This window comes from Myotis nattereri, assembly GCF_964212035.1.
Source record: "Myotis nattereri genome assembly, chromosome: 17".
NCBI classification, from domain to species: domain Eukaryota; kingdom Metazoa; phylum Chordata; class Mammalia; order Chiroptera; family Vespertilionidae; genus Myotis; species Myotis nattereri.
In genome coordinates, this window is record NC_138092.1 from 24,444,105 (window position 1) to 24,468,011 (window position 23,907).

At 41.1% G+C, this 23,907-nt stretch overlaps 1 protein-coding gene across 1 annotated transcript in view; it reads right to left on the reverse strand.

Moving 5' to 3' along the window:
• SAMD12 (sterile alpha motif domain containing 12) overlaps positions 1–23,907 on the reverse strand; it is a 255,150-nt gene that overhangs the window by 196,464 nt on the left and 34,779 nt on the right. The window contains exon 2 of the mRNA XM_081111380.1: positions 17,670–17,848. Coding sequence (XP_080967506.1) covers positions 17,670–17,848 — 179 coding nt within the window. The remainder of the gene's footprint in view (positions 1–17,669; positions 17,849–23,907) is intronic.

The following is a 23,907-nucleotide window of genomic DNA, read 5'->3' on the forward strand; positions in this document are numbered from 1 at the left end:
ACAGAGAAACAAACCTTAAGAAAGTGTCTTTTATTCTATAGGTAACCCAACCAACACAGTCCTTGTCTTGCTGCAACTTGAAACTGGTCATGGGTGTGACTGGCTCCTGGTCAATTCAGGATTTAGCAAAGTAATTTTAACTTTTAAAAGACCTGTTGGGCACAATTACCAATCCCTGGTATTTGGAAATTTCCAATGTGTTCTCCAGTTATGAAGGGATGTTCTTTCTACTGCCTGGCTTAGAAAAAAGAAAAGAAGAAATCACATCCTGAATATTAAAACCCAAGTGTCAACCTCCTACCCAGGGCATCATAGTGCCCTCCCCATTCTCTCACCTCCTCATGTTCAGTCCCCTTTGTGTTTCTAGCAGCTGGTGATTTCCCTTACTTCCTAATGAGCTCTGCCAGGCATGTATTAGATTTTCTGTTATATTTCATTTAGCATTTCTTGAGACTTGTAACAGGAGGGCTTTCAGTTTGTCTACCAGGATGAGAGATGGTGACATAGGACATGCATTTGGAACAGTACCTGCCACATGAAAACTGCTATACAAGTGTTTGCTGTAATTAAAAATTCTCTCCCTTCTCCTTCTTTATGTAGAAGTAACACACATAGCAAGTCTAGTGTGTTGTACTAACTGAATGATAACACAAACTACGCCTTTTACTATTAATTAATACCTGTCAAGTAAACTGGTGTTTTTTTAAATTTAATTTTAAATTGATTATGTGCTCTTTGTTGGGAGGAGTGACTCCAATGAACAATGCATTTTCCTTTTAAGCCACAAGTTTAATAATAAAACCTCAAAGTGATAAAACAAGCTAATGCCATATCATAAACTATGAATTAAAGTAGCTGAAGTTCAGAAAGCAAATGCTTTCTAGAAATCATATACATTTAAGGCTAAATAAGGGCAAATATACAGTAACTCAAGCTGGGGAAGCTTAAGGACCCCTCATTCACTCAGGGCCAGGAAAGGGTCTTACCAATGGCATCACATGATCATATGTTTTGTTAAAATTTGTAAAATTTGCAAAGATTAAAGTACTGCATTCATAATCAATTAAGATAACGGTCTCTTTCTATACCTTCCTCATGTTGGGTAGTGTTGCTAAAGGCAACAGACATTGTGGGGATCCAGCTAAGGAGAAATTGAGATGGAATCACACTTAGTTTGGGTTTAATAAGCTGTATTTATGTAGTCTATATGGTATCCTATGGTTAACTTATTTCTAGTCATAGTTATTAGTAGGTGTTTCAATATATGCCTTCCAAGAATATTCCTACAACCCTCCTGCCTGCATGGATTCAGTCGGAGTCAGGAGCAGCAGCATTTGGTACCAGAGGTACAGGTGTAGTGAGGAAGCAGGCTTTGAAATGTAATGAAGCGGTGAGCTAGTATTTGGGAAATTCTCCCAATATTTAGGGATGGAAAAAGTGAAAGCTGAGAATCTAGTTCTCAGAGACACCAAGTCAAAGGAGAACTATAGTACAGACTTGACAGTATGACACAGACAATTACAAACACACCTTATCTGTTCCTGTTATAGGAACCAAAGGAAATAGAATTGATCATAATTCCTGTTTTAGGGCTCAGAACTATAGCAAATACTATAATTAGTAAGTATGAGAGGTCATGTGATGTGATTCCTAATATTGATAATACCAATAAATTTTAGCCAAACATACAGAGGAACATTGAATTATCTTTCTATTATGGCTTTAGAAAATGTCACAAATCAATGTTTTAGGGAGAGGCAATCAATGAGCAAGAAGTCAAAACATAAAGAGAAAAATGTATTTCAGAGGCATGTCAATCAGTTAATGAAAACTGGATCTGGTGATATTTTCAGCTCCTTTAGATTTGCAAAGTTTCTGACTTATTATTCTAAAATAGTACTCATACTATATTAACTTTTTTATTGAAAATATTATAGCAAAAGTTCCAAAACTATCTAAGTGTCAGACCCCACAAAACTTGCATGTACTAAGGGAAAAAAACAAAAACAGAAGCAACTGGAGTAAAAGTGACTATAAAAACACGTTTAATGAAATAATGAATAGTGAGATTTGGGGCTCAATGTTAAAGAAAAATTTTTATAATGCATAGCAAATAAATCCTTTTATCTATTTGGTTAGAATACATCTATATTTGAAGTTATACCTGCATTGTTCCTTTGTCAGGTTCACTTAAAATAGGAATTAAAACCATTTAAACATCTCAAACTTTAACTCAGTGGTTATAATCATTATCTTAAAACTGCCTTATTCAATAAAAGAAGCCAAATGTTAAATTACAGCTCTCAACCTGGCTTGAAGTAAAAAAAAAAAAAATAGTATCTTAAAGTTTATGTTTCATGGAACTGATTAATAGATTTTATTCAGAAACCTATAAAATTTAAGAATAAATTCTTATTCAGTCTACAAATAGAGAAATTGATACTCAGTCGCTGAGTATAAAAGAAAACGACTTGGAAAGGTGAATGGTAATCAAATAAAGTAGTTGTGCAAGATTTCTTAAAAGGAAATGCCTTCCTTGAAAATTACTTCCTAGATGAGAACTGCCACCTGATACAATAGACCAGTGGTTCTCAACCTTCCTAATGCCGCGACCCTTTAATACAGTTCCTCATGTTGTGGTGACCCCCAATCATAAAATTATTTTTGTTTCTACTTCATAACTGTAATTTTGCTACTGTTATGAATCGTAATGTAAATATCTGATATGCAGGATGTATTTTCATTGTTACAAATTGAACATAATTAAAGCATAGTGATTAATCACAAAAACAATATGTAATTATATATGTGTTTTCTGATGGTCTTAGGCGACCTCTGTGAAAGGGTCGTTCGACCCCCAAAGGGGTTGTGACCCACAGGTTGAGAACCGCTGCAATAAACACTAGGTTTTTCCTCCTTGGTTTCTGTGTCAAAAACTTACAAGCTGCTTAAGAAGGGAGGCACCTTTCCCTGGTGATATTCCTTTGGATGTGGCCTTTGACGTGCCTGCAGTGAGTCCCAGTGGACTGTCCACCAGGCAGCAGAAACGAAGTCGGCCTCAGGAGACATCTGCCTACGCACTGCCAAGGAAGGAAATGGTAAAAAAAAGACCAAACTCGGGCTGATGGCAGTTTTGAAAATCACTATAGCTGAGGAGTACAGTTTAAAAATAAAAAATAGTGTTGTAATTATCATTGTCTTAAAGAGACAAGACACTTATATCTCCTCAGTCACATTTTATAGGATGAGAAAATGCAAAAAAGAAAAAAAAGGATGTAGCTAAGCGAGCCATTTCCAGAAAACACAAGAGAGGATGAGTTTAAAAGGAAGCAGACTTTCATAAGTTTGGTGGTGGATTCACCAGTGTTGATTTTACTCTTAGCCATACACACATTTTATATGCTACTGTATATGCACCAAATATTACATATATATTTTTAAAAGAGTGAGTGGAAATACATGCATGAGCCTGGGAGTCACTGTTAGCAGCAGCTGGAGTTGCCATCCCTTTTCATTCCATACTGAGCAGCGTCCACCCCTGTGCCTGCCCAGAGCATAAGGCTAAAGCATAGCCTGCCCTGCCCTAACCAGCATCGGCTCTAAAGAGACTTTCTCCAGGAGGAAGGTGCACACACCCTGAAAATGCTGAAAATAACCAACCAAGCACAACATGACTTTTCTCATATTTTTCTCCCTCACTCCCTCCCTTTCTCTAAACCACTTCCTAAAGTGCGGATTAAAAAAAAAGAAAGGAAGCATCTATGCACAAAGAAACCTTTCCCCCCATAAACATCCTGGATTAAATATTGAATAAAGTATCAAGAAAGAAAAGCCAGGATGGAGCATCAAAAGTCGGAGTGCTGTCTGCATCTCTCTAACTTCTTTCTCATAGTCTTCTACAAGTTATTTTACGTCTTTGTCCATCAGCTTTCTCACCAGTAAAATGAGAAAGCTGGAACAGATGATTCCTAATGTCCATTCCAATTGTAATGGCTCCTTTCCCTTTTGTTCTCCATGAGTTTTCATCAAGGCACACAAGCCTTCTGCTTCCTGAGAAATAGCGGCCAATCTCAGGGCTCCATAGGGCCATCCTCAATGAGATGGAGGAGCTGGCTAGCAACTTCCACGACCTGCAGATGTGCACTGATAAGCACTGCTGTAACTTCACTGCACTCAAGCCCAGATGTTGTTGATAAATATTAGCCAAGTAAGCCCTAGAGCAGTGGTTTTAAAAAGATTCCCAGGTGATTCAATGTGCAGCCAAGGTTGAGAACCACTGCCCTAGAGGGAAAAGGGTCATTCAAGGAGAAGCACTGGTGTCTCAGAAAGTCGATGTGTACATGGTAAGATGTGTAGCCCAGATTTGCATTCAGGAGAGCAAAACAGGTCAGCTTCTGCAGAACAAAATAATTGCTTAAGTGGATTAAACCACACACACACACACACACACACACACACACACACACACACACATGACACCAGAAAAGAAAACAACATTCACCTCTAACTTTTAAGCCCAACAATTAGACCAGTTACACGTGCTGAGCTTGTGTGATACACTCTAGAAAAAAGCATGTGTCACATGAAAGGAAATCACAGCATCGAAGTGAGATGGAAATGGCAGCTAATTGCTGTGAATTTCAGACAAACACAAAATGAGGCACTAGGAAGAGGCGTGCCCCAGAATGCCCTGACATGGGTAACAACCACAAAGACCCAGGAGAAAGCTTCACATCTTCACATCTTCAAATAGTGATTTTCACTTTGGCAGTTCAGTAACTCAGAGTAAAGAGAGCTCTGACAGTCTACACCTATTCAAAAGAGAGTCACAATCAATACTGACTTTAGAGCGACAGTTTAGCAAACCCATTTTTTGCTGGGGGTTGCACCTGGCCTGATGTTCAGCAAGATGCCTGCTTGTGGGCAGCTTGGGTTTTGAGCAAGCATTACTGTATCATTTCAAGATGCTGCCTGGATTAGACTAGGTTTTTACGAACAAACATCCCTCAAAGTCTTAAAAACACAGAACCAAAATGAGCAAAAAATAACAAAAGTTTATTTCTTACTTATACAAAGTCTGTGCTTAGCTCTTGGGCAGCTGTCCTCCACCTGATGACTTGGGGATCAAAGTCCCTTTGACTTTCTGCACTGCCACCTGAACCTGTAGCCAACACATTTCCCAGAAGGAGTTGGAAGTGAGCACCAAAGCTCCTAGCTCATCAGCGCAGCATGGCACTCTCTGTCACAGGCCATTGTCTAAACAGTCTGGGAGATTGGGAAGTGCATTCCTCCATGAGCTCTGGAGGAAACGAGTGAACACAGTGACATCTGCCATGACAGTGAATACAGCCTCACATCCCTATAAAAAGTTAGTAAGTCTTAAATCCAAAAGATGGTACCAGCTTCTCTTTCCCTTTTCTGACTGTCCATGAAATGCACCGGCCTCTTTTCACTGGATGTGTAAAACAGTTCACAGTGGGTGAGCATGATGGGAGAGTGGATGCCAAAAATTAGGCTGAAAAGAAAAAAATGAGGATGAGCTATTTCTATCTAATTGCTTTCATGCTGTGTCAATATCCTTCAATCTGATGTCTATTCCTCAGGCTTATCAAAGTCCAATGATGACAAGGCATGGGTAACAAGAATCAAGAAGTAGCAGCAACAAAGGCAGGGAAACCAAATGGCTACCATTTCCTAGAGGTAAGAATCAATGAACATTCCTTGACTTCTACACTCCTGTCTCTCTACCTCACACACCGCCCCCAGAGTGGCAGGTGTGACCTCTAATCTGTATCTGTAACTGAGACAGACCTCCCTTGAAAACCTAGATCACAAGTTTCATGGCCCACTTGACATCTTCTCCTGGATGGAACTCAAAAACCATGAAATTAACATGAAACTTCTGATTCTGCCCCAAAGCTTCCCCTATTAACACCATCAAGTTTCCCCTATTTCACTAACATTCAGTTAACTGCTTAAACTGGAAACTCAGGAGTCATACCTTGATTCCTCCCTTTGTTTCATTGGTTATACCTCATAACATCTTACCAGGGCTTCACAATAAACTTCAAATATGGCCATTTCTCTCCATTTCTATTAACTGTTCTGTGCCTAGCCCAAGCTACCATGGACTGAGTCAGCTTATACCAAGACCCTGCAGTAGAGAATACTACATCCTGCTTAGGAAAAACAGAAAGAAGACCCTTGTGGCACATTTAGACATGGCTCAGGATGACAGTGCAGAGCTATGCGATCTTTTCTGAATTCTATACTTAGCTACCATGACTTCACAACTCCAGAAACACCAAGTTACTTCCTAATCTCCTGTTTCTACTCTTGCTAGCTTCTAATCAACTCTCTGAAGAGCCGCAGGACTCTTCTCGTTGTAAGTCCCTCCCCGATCTAATACCCTTCACTGGTTTTCCATTGTGCTAATTATAGAATTCAGAAAAAAATCAAATAGCTCTGCACTGTCATCCTGAGCCATGTCTAAACGTGCTACTGTGGTCTTCTTTCTGTTCTTCCTAAGCAGGATGTAGTCTTCCCTACTGCAGGGTCTTGGCGTAAGCTGACTCAGTCCATGAAGTCTTCTTGTTCCCAGCTTTTGGCATGACTGCATTTTTCACATTTAAAATATGTTCTTTTATTGATTTTTTTTTTTTTTTTAGAGAGAGAGAGAGGAAGGGAGAGGGAGACAGAGAGGGAGGGATAGAATATTCTTTTCTCTACCTTGCCAAAATGTTTTCTGAGGGTAAGTATGATATTAAGAATAACCACAGTAGGAAACTTACATTGTGCCTACTATATGCCAAGAGCTGTTTTAAGCATGTCATGTATACTAGTATGCTCTCCAATCATCCTAACATCATCCAATGAAGTAGATGCTGTGATCATTCCCTACTGGACAGAGGGACATTGAGGCAGAGATAAGTCAAGAAATTAGCACCAGATGATATAGTGGCAGAGCACGATTTTTTACTATGTATTTTGAAGATAAAGCAAAACAGTGAAATCACATATCCTCGATCAAAACATTCTGCTTGATAACAAATCCAAGTTTTGATGCTTCCCTTTCTTCCTTTTGTTACAGTTCTGGCCTGTTACTGACCCAAGAGGTTTCTATTATCTGGGCATGTGTACGGCTAACAATTCTTTTTCTATTTAGTACAACATGGAAAAAGGCTGGTATCAGATTTCCCCAAAAAGCAGATTACACAATGTGCAAGTTAGACATGTGAACATTTAAAATTAAACAGAGTAATCACATAAAGAACAAGGAGGCACTGAAGCTCAGCTTTGGTTGTGGCACTGGGCCAAAAATCGGCTATTAGGATTTGGCTTCAACCTTGGTTTCTGGCAGTCCAAGGAGCCAAATGCCTTTCAACTATATTTTTGGCAACCCTGAAGTTGGGTGCAATTAATGATTATTTGAGCACACAGGTTATTTACTTACCTGATCATTGTAGAACTATTAGTAACACAAATAGGGATGTCCTCTGGGTTTACTGTCACTATATAAAAATTCCCTTTCCAAGAAAAGTGGGCCTTGTAGATGTAACTTAGAGAGTGAAATTATCCTGGTTTGCTTTATATACTAAGTCCACTGGCTAGATGAAGATTACATGCATACTGATTATATCAAGATTTCATTTAAACAAAGAGTTGAGCCTCTACAAGGTACAAGGCATGGTTTGAGTCTTAAGGATACATCATTAAAAACAGCAGGTTCCAGTCCTTGTGGAGTTTACAATCTAGTGGATGAGGGCATAACACGATAATCAATATAACAAGGAAATAATATACCGTTAGAAAGTGGTCAGTGGTTTTGGGGGATTGGAGAGGAGAATAACAGAACAAGTCAGGGGATCAGATGCATTGGGGAAGATGCCATTATTTAAACAGTATAGTCCACGTAAGCCTCACTGAGGAAAGATTTTAAGAAGATGGAGTGCCCCTTGTGCATCCTGAGGAAAGGGAAATGCAGGCAGAGGGAACAGCCAGTGCAAAGGCTCTGAGGTGGTATGATATCTAGTTTTAATCCTGGAGCAGCCTGAGCATGGAAGACTGTAGCAGAGGACATGTGTGACTCGTCAGGAGAGCAGATCCTGGTAGGGCATTGGAAGGATTTTGGCTTTTCATTTGAGGAAAATGGGGCATGATTAGAGGAGTCTGAGCAGAGGAACAACATGATCTGGCTCGCACGTTAACAAGGTCATTCTGGCTGCTGAAGTGAGAATCATGTTTTCCATTTAATATTGTGAAAGCATTGCTTTAAAACAAAGAAGGAAATCACAAGATAGGGCAGCAAAATTTAGCTTGATTTTGAGAATTGTTAAAAAGCATCTGGTTTCGGTATAGCCCAAAGCTTTAATTTATGGGATTGCTTCAATAGAATTGAATCATGACTTTGGAATCAAGATGGCAAGTTCAAGAGTTGAAGTCTTTATTTTAGCTATTATTAGAGAGGAAGAAGACTTCATGACTTTGGGAGGGTGGGTGGCAGGGTGTGGGATATCACCATTAGCATGATCCTGTAGTGGCAGTTTGACAAAATACATCTGTTGCTCCTTCGCTGACCTCAGTTGACAGAGAGCATATTTTTAACATGGTAAACATACAATATAAAAACCACAGGAACTGACAGCTCTGAGAGGTTATTACCACTGCACTATAATGCCATTAAGCCGAGACTGGTTTGGCTCAGTGGATGGAGCGTCGGCCTGCGGACTGAGGGGTCCCGGGTTCGATTCCGGTCAAGGGCATGTACCTGGGTTGCGGGCATATCCCCAGTGGGGGATGTGCAGGAGGCGGCTGGTCGATGTTTCTCTCTCATCGATGTTTCTGGCTCTCTATCTCTCTCCCTTCCTCTCTGTAGAAAATCAATAAAATATATTTAAAAAAAAAATCTGACTGGTATAATTTTAATTGTTTTAATAAGTAGGCATCCTTATTAATATTACAGGAGTATTCTTGTAGGCCAGACTTTCAGTATATGATGATGATATTGAACTTCAGCCTAACAGTGATTTAACGCTCAGCCGTTTGGCCAAAATACGTATTTGGTATATTTTATGGACTGTTTGTGCCCCCAGAGATTCCTATGTTGAATGTGATAGTATTTGGAGATGGGGTCTTTGGAAGATAATTAAGATGAGAGGAAGTCACGAGGGTGGGTTCTCCATGATATGATTAGTGCCCTTTTAAGATGAGGAAGAGAACCAAGCTCAATCTCTCACCACTATATGAGGACAAAGCCAGAGGTAACCATCTGTAGGAAGAGGGCCATCACCTGAAACAAATGGGCTGGTACCTTGACCTTGGACTTCCCAGCCTCCTAGAACTGTGGGAACTATACTTCTGTTGTTTAAGCCATGCAGTCTATGGTATGTTGTACAGCAGCCCAAGCTATGATAGTATATATCTGGGGTTATGTGTGAAAGTGACATCTGAAAACTATTTCTAATTCATACAGCACTGGAAATAATGTTTGATTGGTACTTGGTGGTTCGATCCTCATCATGTAAGGAAAAGCTGTTGCTTTCCATTTCCCTCAAGTTTTTGACTTCAAGAAATGGGATGAGATCATGGGAATCTGCCAGTGCTCTCAAGAGAGAATGACCTTGGTGTTTTCAAGAAACAGAAAGGCAAGTATGTCTGGAGTTCGGACAATGAAAAGAGAGCCTGGTATGAGGCAAGGCTGGGAAGGTAAGCAGGGCCAAAATGTCATGGGTTCTTCACAATTGTGATAATAGACCTGGAGTTTACTTTTAGAGCCTGAAAAACCATCAAGAGCACTAAGCAGGTGAATAGCATCCTCTGATTCAAGATTATTGTGTGTAGAATGGATCACAGGAGGGGAAGAGTGAGGTGGAAGCCAGGTAAGAGGCTACTGATGAGGTCTGTGGGAGAAGAGATGGTGAGGTGGACCCAAGTGATGTCCGTGAATGTGAATAGATTCCAGAATACACAGTGGGGGTAGAATGAACCAACATGACCTGCTGATGAATAATCCAAGAAGAACAAAAGAATTACCATTTGGATATTTGTTCATGATGGAATACTCTTTTTCCAGTTCAATCAATATTACAAAATCTTTTTCTTTCTCAATATATGAGTGATACCAGGGCAATTTTAAATGATTTATTACTCATGACCATGTTTTGTTTTGTTTTTCCTTTGCAGTCATAAACTCTTGGCAACTTAAACCCAAATAGACCATCAGCTATGGATATGTGTGTATTCACAGAGAAGAAAAGAAGGTAGGGTGTTCCTTTACAATGATTTGAAGTACCCCTTCCGCCTCCCAGCCCTCCCCACAATTCTCCCTAGCACTGGGTGTGCAGCATCTAAAGTCAAGCTGTCTAGACTTCCCATCAGCTGAGACACAGCAGAGGTGATGCAGAATAGTGAAGATATGCAGACACGCATCAAAGTCACAGATTCACTGCTTACTATCTCAATGAAATGCATCTACTTCCTCGAAGTCATGTGGGAATAGTGACACCCACTATGTAGAGCCATTTACCATCTGCCTTTTTACCAAAAATCTCTGCAAATCTGTTCTAAGGGGACACCTGAGTCCAAGTAGTCACAGTTCAATAGCAACTACTTGGGGAAAAGCAAGGCAAAGACTTACTTGAAAACCTTACTAAACAGTGTTCATTTTATAAAGAAGATCTTTTAGTGTGTGTGGAAACTGCATGTTTTGAGATGATGACTATTTATTTAGCTATAATGCTCTCACCAGGAAGTCATCAGCCCTCTAGCTATCAGTGTAGGCCAAACATGTCAAACTCAAAGGCTAACATGGGCCAAATAAACAAGGTTTAAGTTTATGTGGGCCGCAAAAGAAAAAAAAATCTTCAATTTTCATAGAAACAGGTTTATTTTGATAAAGACATGCTGAATACAAAGAGCTGAAATAAATGAGTAATCATTAACATAAAATAATAGAACATTTTAATAAAAATTAATATTTTTTTCTTGAACAGTAACTTACCAGACACTGAAAAACTGCACAAATTAATAAGCATAACGCAAATAAACCTATTTTTCTTGTTCTCTGAAAGCGAAATATTTCCTGTTGCGCACACCAAACAAGTCAGTACAAGACTAATGATGTGGCAATCGGCTGCTAAAATATTCGCTGCTGGTATTAGTGGAGAGAAATGGTGCGGCTGCACTTAAGGCGCATAAGGAAAATGAATGCAACACAATTATAGTAATCAGTCATTAGCGAACATTGTAGTTCATTATTAATAATTATGTATAACAAGATATTGTAAAAATTAAATTACGAAATTTTTATTAAAATATTTCTTACATACCGTTATATTGGCTGGGCCACAAAAATATTCATTGTAGGCTGGGCCATGAGTTTGACATGCTTGGTGTAGGCCAGTGGTTCTCAACCTCCCTAACGCCACAACCCTTTAATACAGTTCCTCATGTTGTGGTGACCCCCGATTTCATTGTTACAAATTGAACATAATTAAAGCATAGTGATTAATCACAAAAACAATATGTAATTATATATGTGTTTTCCAATAGTCTTAGGCAACCCCTGTGAAAGGGTCATTCGACCCCCCAAAGGGGTCGCGACCCACAGGTTGAGAACTGCTGGTGTAGGCAAAGGCCAAAACCCACTTTCTTCCACCACCCTTGGCTATTACCTTACTCTGCCTCACGGTTCTGGCTCTATCTGCTCCTTGAGTTCTTCACTTGGCTTGGTTGACCAGGGCTTGTAGATAGATACCTCGAATCACTCATCACGGCCTGGGAATCTTTTCATCCCAAGGACAGACTAAGCTCACTGCTGTCATGTTTGTCTCTTAGGTACAAGCTGCCTATGTCTTTATAGAGATGCATGCAATCCTGCAATATCTCAATCACTTCTGACTGGAATGCCTCTTTAACTGCTGCCACATGGTTGGAAGGTTTCCCTACTGATCTTCAGAGTTTCGGGCTGGGGAAGCATTTGGGCAGAGTGCTGCCAGATAAGCCTTCCCTAGAACTCAAATGCCCTTTTCTCCAGAGGCCTGTCTTTGAGGTGTCAAAACTGTCAATGGAATTATACCTGTGCTCCGATCCACCCACTGTTAGGGGCTCCATTTCCTTGAACACCAACCACTTTCCATTTTTGTTGTTGTTGTTTGTCTGTTTTTGTTAATCCTCACTCGAGGATATTTTTCCATTGATCTTTTAGAGAGAGTGGAAGAGAGAAGAAAAGACAGAGAAACACATCGATGTAAGAGAAACATCGATCGGTTGCCTCTTGCATATGCCGGGACCAGGGCCCGGGTGGGGAGGAGCCTGCAAACAAGGTATATGCCCTTGACTGGAATTGAACCCAGGACCCTTTGGTCCACAAGCCAATGCTCTATCCTCTGAGCCAAACTGGCTAGGGCCCACTATCCATTTTGCATCCTTAAGTGGCGTACATCTCAGTCTTAATTCACCAGAAAAGTCAAATTAACCAAATGGCTTCAAACACTTGTTTTGTATAGATTTGACCGCATAATAGAGTGGAAAGCGCTAGCCATGAGTTAGAAGAACTAAGCTCTAGGTGTCAAGATCTTGGAAAAGCCATTTCATCTCATCTTAATCTCAGTGCCCTTATCTATAAAACAAATTATAAAAGGTCAGAAGAATGCTAAAGTTCCTTTCTGTGTTGACTATACCACGAAACTATGGCTCAAATACACCCTACTTATTGAAACCCTTTTCAGAGCTCAACTCTTCAGTAATAAATGCTTACCTTCTCAAACATGGGTTTCCTGTAATTTTTGCTGAGATCTTCCCACGTGCCCAGCGTATGTGTACTGGGGCCTTGGCATTCACATAGCATGATGTCATTCGGTCTTGCCTTACTTGTCCTGACCCTTCTGACAATTCCTAACAAAGTGTGTGCTCATTATGTTACCCATGCATTATGTCCTTTCATATCATTAGTGACATTATATTGGGTTGGCAGCTTCATTTGGAGAGACACTTGCGCCCTGAGCCAAGCAACACAGATAGCCAAGAATTAGATCATTCTATCCCCAAACTGCCACAGACCTTCTCAGATACAGCTGAGCAACGTAATTTGATCAAGGTTAAGTACAACCCACCCTTCATCTTTTAACCCAAGTCAAAATTCTTTTAGCTTTCTGTTCAAATCCCAGAGTAATGCTTCCTGCTCATTGTTACAAGCTGCCCTCCAGTCAACTCGCATTTATCGGCCTGTGGCTTATCCAAAGCACCAGGCTTTCTCCTCCTCCTGCCTCCAGCACCAGGTTCCAGGCCGGCTCCTTTAACTCTGTGCCAAATGAATACAAACTAAATCTAATATTAGCCTAATGAGAAAAGGCCATCTGCTGCCAAAGATTTGCATGATGCATCCCAAAGCCAAACACGGGCCATTATTCACTGTTTCAGATGCTGGCATGGCTTCTCCATTATATAATACAGCAATCACGATTTTCCGTGTTTCTCTTCGAGTTAGAAAGGCGACACGCAGCGTTCTAACCTGTTCTTTGCTAGTAGGCCAGATTCTCAGGAGAACAGCTTACATTTTCTTTTCAAATAAATAAATCATTTGTACATTTAATGTTAAGGGAATGAGAAATGCCTGGATTTGGAGTCATGAGACTTAGATTCTAATATGAAATTCATCTTCCTCTAGTTGTTAATGAGAAACTAAGCAAGACATCTAAATTCCTTATTTTCTCAGCAATAAAACTGGGATACAAATTTTATAAACAAAAGGTATGGGGCAGTCTCACATATACAAGGGACATGCAAAAGCCACCCTCAAAAAGCCAGGGAGACTCTTGACCGTCATTCTGACTCACCACTTTACAGGCTCTGGCAAATTGCTCGCAAGGGGAAAAAAAAGGTGTAACCTTATGAAACTTGTATTTTACAGATAAAAACATAGAAAGGGTAAGTTTCCTTGTGAGAACAAAGAAAATCAAATCTAGAAGTCTAGATTTTCTAACTTCCCAAGACTGTCTTTAGGCAATGTATAAGGACAGATCCCAGCATTCCAAGCTGAGGAACCACCAGGGTACTTCCTGAATATAGTCACCTTCCAAATTGCTGTGGAAACTCCAATTCCAGCCTTTAGATCATTTAGAAATATCACTTTCAAAGCAGACTCTTACTTTGACATTTTTCTTATGCCTCAGGCACATGTCCTCCAAGGACCAAGGACAAGGGTCAAGGAGAATGTTAACACCACACCATTTTCCTTTTTTCATCTTGCTCCCATACCAGAGACCATCAATGGCTTCCCACAGGTCAGAACAGCACTATCCAGAACTTTCTGTGATGTTCCCTGTCTATGCTATCCAAAACAGTAGCCCTGAGACACACGTGGCAACTGACCACTTGAAATTTGGCTAGGATGACCAAGGAAATTCACTTTTTCATTTTATTTTACTTTAATACAATTAGCTAGCCACACGTGGCTAGTGGCTTCCATATTGGACAGTGCCCTGTTTGGGTAGAAAATAAATCCATGTTCCTCCTTCTAGCATTCACATCCCATACAACTTGGCTCCAACATACTGTTCCATCCTGTTTCTACAACAGGAACCTTGACTGCTGAGCACAACTGAGGATGTCTGCTGCCACACCCCACCTCAAGGTACTCTGGCTTCATTGCTAAGGGCACCTTCCATTCCTGTTGCTGTGTATTTGAACTGTATCCATATTTCACAACACAGGTCAAGTTCTGCCTTTCCTGCAAGCCCCATCCCTACTTCCTCTGTGAGGAAAGGGCTCATTAACCTCAGGCCTGGCCAATCCAAGAAGGACCTCAGTCTATCACAGGGCTATTTCTTTGGAACTGCATCTGGTCTTTTGGGAGCTGTGAGTTGCCTTCAGGCCTCCATGACTGGAAAGATAAATAGAGATTGATGGAAAACAGAGGCTGTACCTTCTCTGTGTCAAGGAGACTCATTCCTACTTGGGCTCTCATCTGGGGTAGTTGTACATGCCCCTGGGTGGGAAGCTGTACCTTCATAACTTCTGTGCCTCCCAATGAGATGAATCTGCTTCACCTCCTCTCTCTCTTGCCTTGTACCCACCTGTAAGCTAAGTTAACACAGTTTTGCATCTAGAACTTGTGGAATGGCGCACACGCTCTCTGGATTCCCAAGTGCTCATAGGCATTTAGGACTTATATGGGCAAATAACCTTTGCATATCAGCATTTCAATTGGATCCATTTTTTCCCCCCAACTAGATTGAAAGGCTTAAAAGTGAGCTTGGTTCTCCATTGCTTTGCCTTTGGTCTATGAGAGCTGGAGGCAGCTTGTGGCACAGACAACCTCCTTCCAGAATTAGGATTCTAGCCTTTTGAGGAACGGGAGCCAAAGCCACATTCTAAGAGAGAGACAAAAAGGGTGATTCTTCCCAGAATGGATATACAAGGTGGGGCAAAAGAAGGTTTGCAGTTGTGAGTACACAAAACACAGAATTTATTCTTGTATTATTACTTATTAATTATTATATTATTTTCCATATGAAAAACTGTTAACCTATTTTTGTTTCACCCTGTAGATATAAGAGGGATACATTTTTAAGTGTTGAAAGTAATACAAGTTTCAAGATCAAGATGCTAGATTAAGCTCAAGCTACAAAACCTCCCTGAGGCTCTCAAAACTTAAAAGATACTTACAAAATATTTTTAATGTATGTAATACCATGCTTAAAATCAAGGAAGAGAAATCTCTAGACACCAGGAAAGCACAACAGTGAGAAGGCACAAAGCTCACTGTGCCAGATGGAACAGTTGACATGCTAAGGACTGATTGGTTTCAAAGCCCAACATGGCTAGACTCAATGTCAGAGCCTACAGGCATGGTAGGGAGTGGGGACCAAGTTCCCAGTGTGAAGCCTGCTAATGGAAAGTGCAAAGGAAGGAACCTGATTTGCATTGTCAGTCAGTAGCCAAGAGACAGAATGTCAAATTGAAACATAATGTAACACCTGGTCAAAGATGTTCCATCCCAAAAGATTCAGGAAGAGACAGGCATAAAACGCCTCATCAGTGCTCGCTTCAGCAGCACAAATACCAAAAGACACCTAATCAAATGGCTTTCACCACCATTCAGAGTCCCCAAGATAACTTTCTCCCTTGGCCAATAACGTACCAGCAAGAATATGAAGCCATGGGAGGAAATACAGCACCGTAAAAGGCAGAATATGACCCACCAAACAGGAAAAGCCATAGCTGAGCTATTAAGTTAATAGGGCAATCTGTAAAAGACTTAAAATAAATACCATTCTTAAAAGAATGCATTTTTAAAAAAATACATTTTATTGATTTTTTTACAGAGAGGAAGGGAAAGTGATAGAGAGTTAGAAACATCCATGAGAGAGAAACACCGATCAGCTGCCTCCTGCACACCTCCCACTGGGGATGTGCCCGCAACCAAGGCACATGCCCTTGACCGGAATCGAACCTGGGACCCTTCAGTCCTCAGGAAGGCACTCTATCCACTGAGCCAAACCGGTTAGGGCTAAAAGAATGAATTTTTTAAGGGGGGAAAAAACTCAAAACGTTTTCTCCATAATCTCAATTCCAGATATAAACTGCTGCTCAAATTGTGGAGTAAACTCTTCCAGACTCAGCGATGCCCTTATGCAGTGAAAGGCATTTTTACATCAACAGAAACATGCTATACGTGCTGTGCAGTAACCTGCCCTTCTCGTCGTCCCTTCCCCACTTTAAATATTACCACACTCATGTTCCCACATAAAGACTGCTAGAGACTGAATGTCTACATTCCCCTAAAATCCATGTCAAACCTAACTGCCAATGTGATGGTATTAGGAGGTGGGGCCTTTGGTAAGTGCTTAGATAACAAGGATGGGGCCCCCCATGAATGGGTTTGTGCCTTTACAAAAGAGACCCCAGGCAGCTCCATGTCCCTTTCCACCATGTGAGGACACAATAAGATGACAGCTATCTATTAACCAGGAAGTGGGACCTCACCAGACACTGAAACAGGTGGCACCTTGATCTTAAACTTTCCAGTCTCCAAAACTGTGAGAAATAAATTTTAATTGTTTATAAGCCATCCAGTCAAAGTGTTTTGTTACAGAAGTACAAGTGGACTAAGCTAAATCCGCATAAGTCTCCCTCACCCCTATCAAGTAAAAATTATTTTCCAATGTCAGTTATTAACAGTGCTTGTCAGCAAAAATCCCTCAATATTCATGCAGCCAACTGGGCCTTTTACAAAATACTTTCAGACACACTGTATTATTTCATCTGCTCAACCTGATGAGGGAGGCAGCTTTTATGATACACTCTCTATAGATAAAGACTCTGAGGATTGGAAAGTCACACGACTTGCCCAACATCATAAAATGATAAATCTGAGCCTGGCAAACAAATCTTTCAGCTTTAAGTTCAAGGTGGTCTTCACTATAGCCCATTCTCTACCATACTCAGAATCTCATGCTATGAGATTAACCACAACTCTGTTTTGATTTCACCCCAGTGGGGAAGCCGTCAATATTTTCATTTATGATTATTATAATCCAGAAGCAGTGTTCGTTAAGCTGAAGGGACAACTGTGATTAGTGAGAGCACCATCAGTGCTTTGTGGCTGGACCACAGAGCAGCAACGCTGCAGTTTCAGAGTCTCCTTAATGTATCGGGTTATTGCTTACCTTAGCCGTCTCAGCTTCTGCCTGCAGTCGCTTAGGGGTTCCTTTTTGGTCAAGCACCTTCTGGAAATGTTTGTTTTTAATGGGTTGAGACTCAACACCTTCACCTTCAATTTGCAGTTTAATGCCTTCAGTATGAGCAGGATGATCAATACCCCGTGGATTCAAACCGCAGTGGAGAGCTAGGCAAGAGGGAAAAAATATAATTCAGAAAACAAATCATGTGAAGAAGGTGTCTGAGGCAGACAATATTTCAGCTGGCCTAAGTGGGAAGAGACAAGGCTGCAGTGAGTTGAGCGGTGGTCTGGTAACTATGGGAAGAAATTTGGGGAGGAAGGAGTGTTGTTGGTTGGGAAACCCTGAAGTCAGAAAGACAAAAGTGCAAATCCAGAAACCATCAGTTCCAAGTTGTTGGACCTTCAGCAAGTTACTGATCATCACACTGCACACCAGAATACCAAATCAGGCACCTTCGTTAATTATTTCAACCCTTGCAGGTTAGCTGATAGCTCTTCCTTTATCTGAAAAAGTGCTCATTCTGCCCCCTTCTGAGTCTTCTCTGTTTCAAGTGTCCATTCAAGCCCACCACCCTCATGCATTCACTCAACAAATATTTATTAAGTAGTTACTACACGTCAGCCCATGATTCTGGAAACATGGATATAGGATATATGACGGTTGTTACATCAGATAACTCACAATCTAAGTAAAAAAGCAGGTGAAAGACAGTGACCTAGTGATTTTAAAACCTGACACACTAATTTGAAAAGATGATACCCACCCCTATGTTTATTGCAGCATTATTTGTAATAGCCAAGATTTGGAAGCAGCCCAAGTGTCCATCTGTAGATGAGTAGATAAAAAAAGCTGTGGTTCATTTACACAATAGAATACTAGTCAGCTGTAAGAAAGAAGGAAATCTTACCTTTCTCGACATCATGCATAGACCTGGAGAGTATTACGCTAAGTGAAATAGGCCAGTCAGAGAAAGACAAGTATCACATGATCTCACTCATATGTGGAATCTGATGAACAAAATGACCTAACGAAATGAAGACAGGCTCATGGATACAGAGAACAGACTGACAGCTGTCAGAGGGGAGGGGTTTAGAGGCTGGGTGAGAAGGGTGAAGGGATAAATCAAAGGAAAAAAAGCAAAACTCACAGATATAGACAACAGTATGGTGATTGCCAAAGGGAAAGAGGGTAGCAGAGGGTAAAGAGGGGATAAATGGTGATGGAAGAAGATTTGACATGGGGTGGTAAACACACAAATACAATATACAGATGATGTATTATGGAATTGTAACCTGAAACCTATACAATTTTATTAACCAATGTCATCTCAATAAATTCAATAACAATCAATCAATCAATAAAACAGAGTGATAACTACTACATGGAAGACAAGAAAAGCAGAGTGGAAGGTGCAAGGGAGTCAAGTCTAATGGCTTCTAATTTTATGGATCTTTCCATGTTCTCTGACATCAATATTCCCATAAATCAAATGTATAGCCCATTTCCTGGGCATGCTTAGTCAATAAATTCTTACTGAGCACCTCCTATGTACACACAATTACCAAAGAAATAGCAGGGAATGTTATGGGAGCCATACATTCTACCTAAATGACCCCCATGCATGACCAGGGATGTGGGGTGTCTGGGTGTGTATATGCACACACATGGCTTATGTGTATTTTGAGGTTTCTAGTAGGAAGTTATCTCACCTTCCTGCATCCCCAACCTTCAAAATTAGTTAAATTCCCATCTTTAAGTCCTTCCCTGGGTGTCAAGAGGATTTAAAGCCATGACCTTAAATCACCCCCACCCCCACCCCTCACCCCCACCCCCACCCCCGCCGGCCACCACCACCACACAAGCACACTCCATCCCCTTCAGGGTTCTACTTCACTGATAAATTCATTTTAGCCAATTATCTTCAGTTTTGCCCTTTCTCATCATTATCCCCCTTCAACCAACTTCTGTGATTCTAAAAATTCTTCCTTTACTCAGCTCCCCATCCAGGTCAGGGCTTCCTTTTCTCTTTACCAGGCTTCTAAATATTTTTCACCTGAGAGGTGAGAGAAGGCTTCCCAGACAAAGTGAGCTAAGGTGTCTTCCTCCCACCTTCCATTCCCTCCTTAACTCATTCCCTTCACTTTTGATAAAATCAACATACCAGTGACTTCAACATTCAACTCCATCCTAGAACGTCTTCTTGTGATGTTCAGACACAAGTAACACTGTCACTCAACTTCCCAATTTCAAAGTATCACAGATATCATAAAATTAACATGTTCAGAACTGAACCTTGCTTTTCCTAAGAAAACAATGCATGTTTTCCAGTCATCTCCAGTTACTCACACAGAAACTCGAGTCATTCTTGACCTCACTCTCCCCATGATTCACATCCCTTCCATCTATCAGCAGATTCCATAAGCACTAACCCAAATGCTGCTCAAACCCATCCACTTCTCTAGCCCAACTGCTCTTGCCCACTCAAACCCTGACATCTCATTGAAAAAGCGCAGAGGCCAGATCATGAGACTCTCCTGCTTCAATCTTTCTAATGGCTTTCTTTTGTACCTAGAACATTAGAAACCTTTAACATGGCCAACAAGGCCCTGCATTACCTCTCCTCTTTTTCCCTTTCCACCTTCATCTCCCACCATGGTATTCCTTGTTCACTCCACTCTGACCACACATTCCTTAAACACACCAAGTTCTTTCACACCTCCTGGACTTTGTCCAAGTTTCTTTGCCTGAAATGATCTTCCCACTCTTCACCTGACTCCTACTCATCCTTCAGGTTTTGGTTTAAATACCACTTCTTCGGATATGCCTTCCCATAATCCCCTTTCTCAGCCCACCCCTGCCTCCACCCCATGTTAGATCATGTGCCTGGAATAAGTAGTATTCAACAAATGTTGGATGATCTGAAACCAATTGTACAATGGTCCATATGCATGTCACTTTATACCACTTTATATGAAATTATCCATATATTTCTCTTCTAGTCCCTAATGATCCTAAAACTAAGGACCAGACTATTATGTGGTATGTAGTAGGCACTCAACATATATTAGTCCATGGCTCCGCTCTTAGGCTTTGTGCTGGATCTCAAATAACCTTCATGAAACACTGTGAGACATAATTACATTCATTTCACAGATAAAAATGAGGCTCAAAGACTTTCACAAAAAGTCATACAGGTGTCTGCTGAAGATTACAATGATCAAGTATCATGTAGGATGCAGATAATTTCAAGTTTCAGATGAACAAACCCAAAGTGAATTAAATAATAAGACAATTTATTAGCTTTTGGGACAGGAAGTTCAGTAATGACAAAAGCTCAGAGTTAGCTATTTCACAGTTCAACAGGGTCATTGAGGACTCTGATGTACATGTTTAAATCTCTCCATTCTGCTATCCACAATGTGACCTTTACCCACAGCCTAGGTCCCCTCAGGGCACATCGAGCTACAAGCTTCTGGTTCTCATCTAGCAAAAGAAACAGCTTGGTTGGTCATTCTTTCCTCCAAACTTCCTTCTGTTCACGTGAATCACACGCCCATTAGTGAACTGAAACTTTTCAGTAGAGATAGGATCACCCTTAAACCAGCCAACCTTCAGCTAAAGGCAATCCCCGAAACTTCACTGCTGCTACTCAACAAGGCAGGAACAAAATGGGTGTTGGAGACACAACCACAATGCCTAATTCAGGCCGTGGTAGAAAGAGGACAAAGCCCATGAGAGCACGAGCTTCCCCAACTCCAAAGAACAGCCTACTTACACTGAACACTCCATCACCTATAAAACTAAAACTGTAATGACTAAAAAACGGTGTGCTCATGGGGGGAGATGGGGGATTAATGTGGGATGGATTTAAGCATTAATGAGGAAAATAAAAATAAATCTTTCTCTCTGGCCTGATCCCTGACTTCTTCCTGTCTTGCGATTCATGGCTTAGCAATACCACTGAGTTGCTGGCAGCTTCTAGGACAGGCTGGGCAAACTTTTTGACTCAAGGGCCACAATGGGTTCTTAAACTGGACCGGAGGGCCGGAACAAAAGCATGGATGGAGTGTTTGTGTGAACTAATATAAATTCAAAGTAAACATCATTACATAAAAGGGTACGGCCTTTTTTTTTTTTTAGTTTTATTCATTTCAAATGGGCGGGATCCGTAGTTTGCCCACGGCTGTTCTAGGACCTCCTGTCCTCCCTCCCCATCACCTCCCCACCAAATCAGACTCTAATACATCCTTCACTTTTGATCAAGCTGGTCCTTCCTCCTAGAAAGAGTTCTACTCCCTCTGAATCCCACTTCCTTCTTTGGGAGGCTAGCTCCTCCTCAGCCCATGTGTCAGGTCAGATCGCTTCTTCTAGGGGTCACTGGCTCCCAGAGGGAGAAGCCCCAGGCCTCTATGCACACAGCATCCTGGACCTTGACCTCCTGGCTGTAATGAGGATGTCTACCTAGTTGATCTGTCTGCCCCACCTGCCACAGTTGCAAGTTCCTCCACATAGGCTCCATGTCTCATTCATCTCCGTGACCGCCACCCCTCAGTCCAGAACCTGGCACACAGTAGACATCTAAGAAACATTTGTTCAGCTGCTGATTGAACCAGCCATCTCCTCTTTTTTTCCTCACAACCATGCCTTTCAGTCTGAGGGAAACTATTCCCTGCTAGTAAATACCTAGCATTCAAAATGTAAGGGATCTTATAAACATGAGGCAGAATGCGGTATTTTGATTTTCTACACACGTAGCCGCCTTCCTCACACAAATATTTTAATCCTCCATAGGAGCTGTTCCTGCCTCGCCTGCAAACCCAGGAGTTGATTTAGGTTTCTGTGCTTGCGTTTGTATATTTAAAACCATTTCTGGCAGCCTTTGCTTTGTTTTCCCTGAAATTTCATGTCCCTAACATTTATATATCAAGCAACTTTCAAATGCCCTCTTGCAAGCTGCGACTGCCATTTCTTTGCACATCATGTAAAAGGTGCCCCAGTTGGTTTTCTCTTTTCCATCTTCATCAATGCCCCTCTTGATGAAGTAAATAAAGTTATTTACTCCATTGTAGGGGCCCTGCAGCTCACAAGTCGGCTTAGAGACCCTCTTCATGTTCCCCTGATCTTCCCGACCAGTCTCATGTCTTTATCTTGATTGAACAGACACTCCAAGCTGCTTGCGGTCTCTACCTAAAGTGCTGTCACTCTAATGTCGATGCTGCTGATACTGAGCACTTCAAAATGAAGAGCTGAAAACCAAAACAGACTTCTTAAATATTGCTTTTACATTTAACAGGAAAATGTTTCACTGCAAATGCACATGTTTTAGCATTGTTTTGAGCTGCCATTTGAAGGCATCTCTTTTTCATGTGTGAAAACCCACTTCCTCAGAAATTCCAACCTTATGCATTGCTGGTGTGAACATAAAAATGGTGCAACTGCTGCGGAAAAGTGTCCGGCGATCCCTCAAAAAGTTAAACCTAGCCTGGCCAGTGTTGCTCAGTGGTTGAGCACTGACCCAGGAACCAAGAGGTCAGAGTTCAATTCCCTATCGGGGCACATGCCCGGGTTGTGGGCTCAATCCCCAGTAACGGGGTGTGCAGGAGGTAGCCAATCAATGATGTTCCTTTCTCATCAATATTTCTATATTTCTATCCCTCTTCCTTCCTCTCTCTTTAAAAATCAATACAAAAATATTTTTTAAAAAGATAAACCTAGAATTTACCATTTGACCCAGCCACTCAACCAAAGAATTGAAAGGAGGGACTCAAAGAGATATTTGCACACCCGTGTTCATAGGCATTATTCATAATAAGCCAAAAGGTGGAAATAACCCAAATGTCTATTGACAGATATTGGATAAAAAAAAGATGGTACATCCAGTGGAATATTATTCTGTCTTAAAAAGGAATGAAGGTCTGACACATGCTGAACCTTATAGACATTACACTAAGTAAAATCAGCCGGGCACAAAAGGACAAATATATTGTATGATCCTACTTATAGGAAATACTTAGACTGGCCACATTCATGGAGACAAAAGGCAAATCAGTGGTGACCAGGGACTGGAGGAGAGCGAGATGGGGCATACTGCTTAGCGCAGAGGCCCTGTTTGGGATGATGAAAACATTCTGGAGATGGACAGGAGTGATCCAACAATGTGAATGTGCTCAATGCCATTGAATCCCACACTTAAACATGGTTCAAATAGTAAATTTTATCTTAT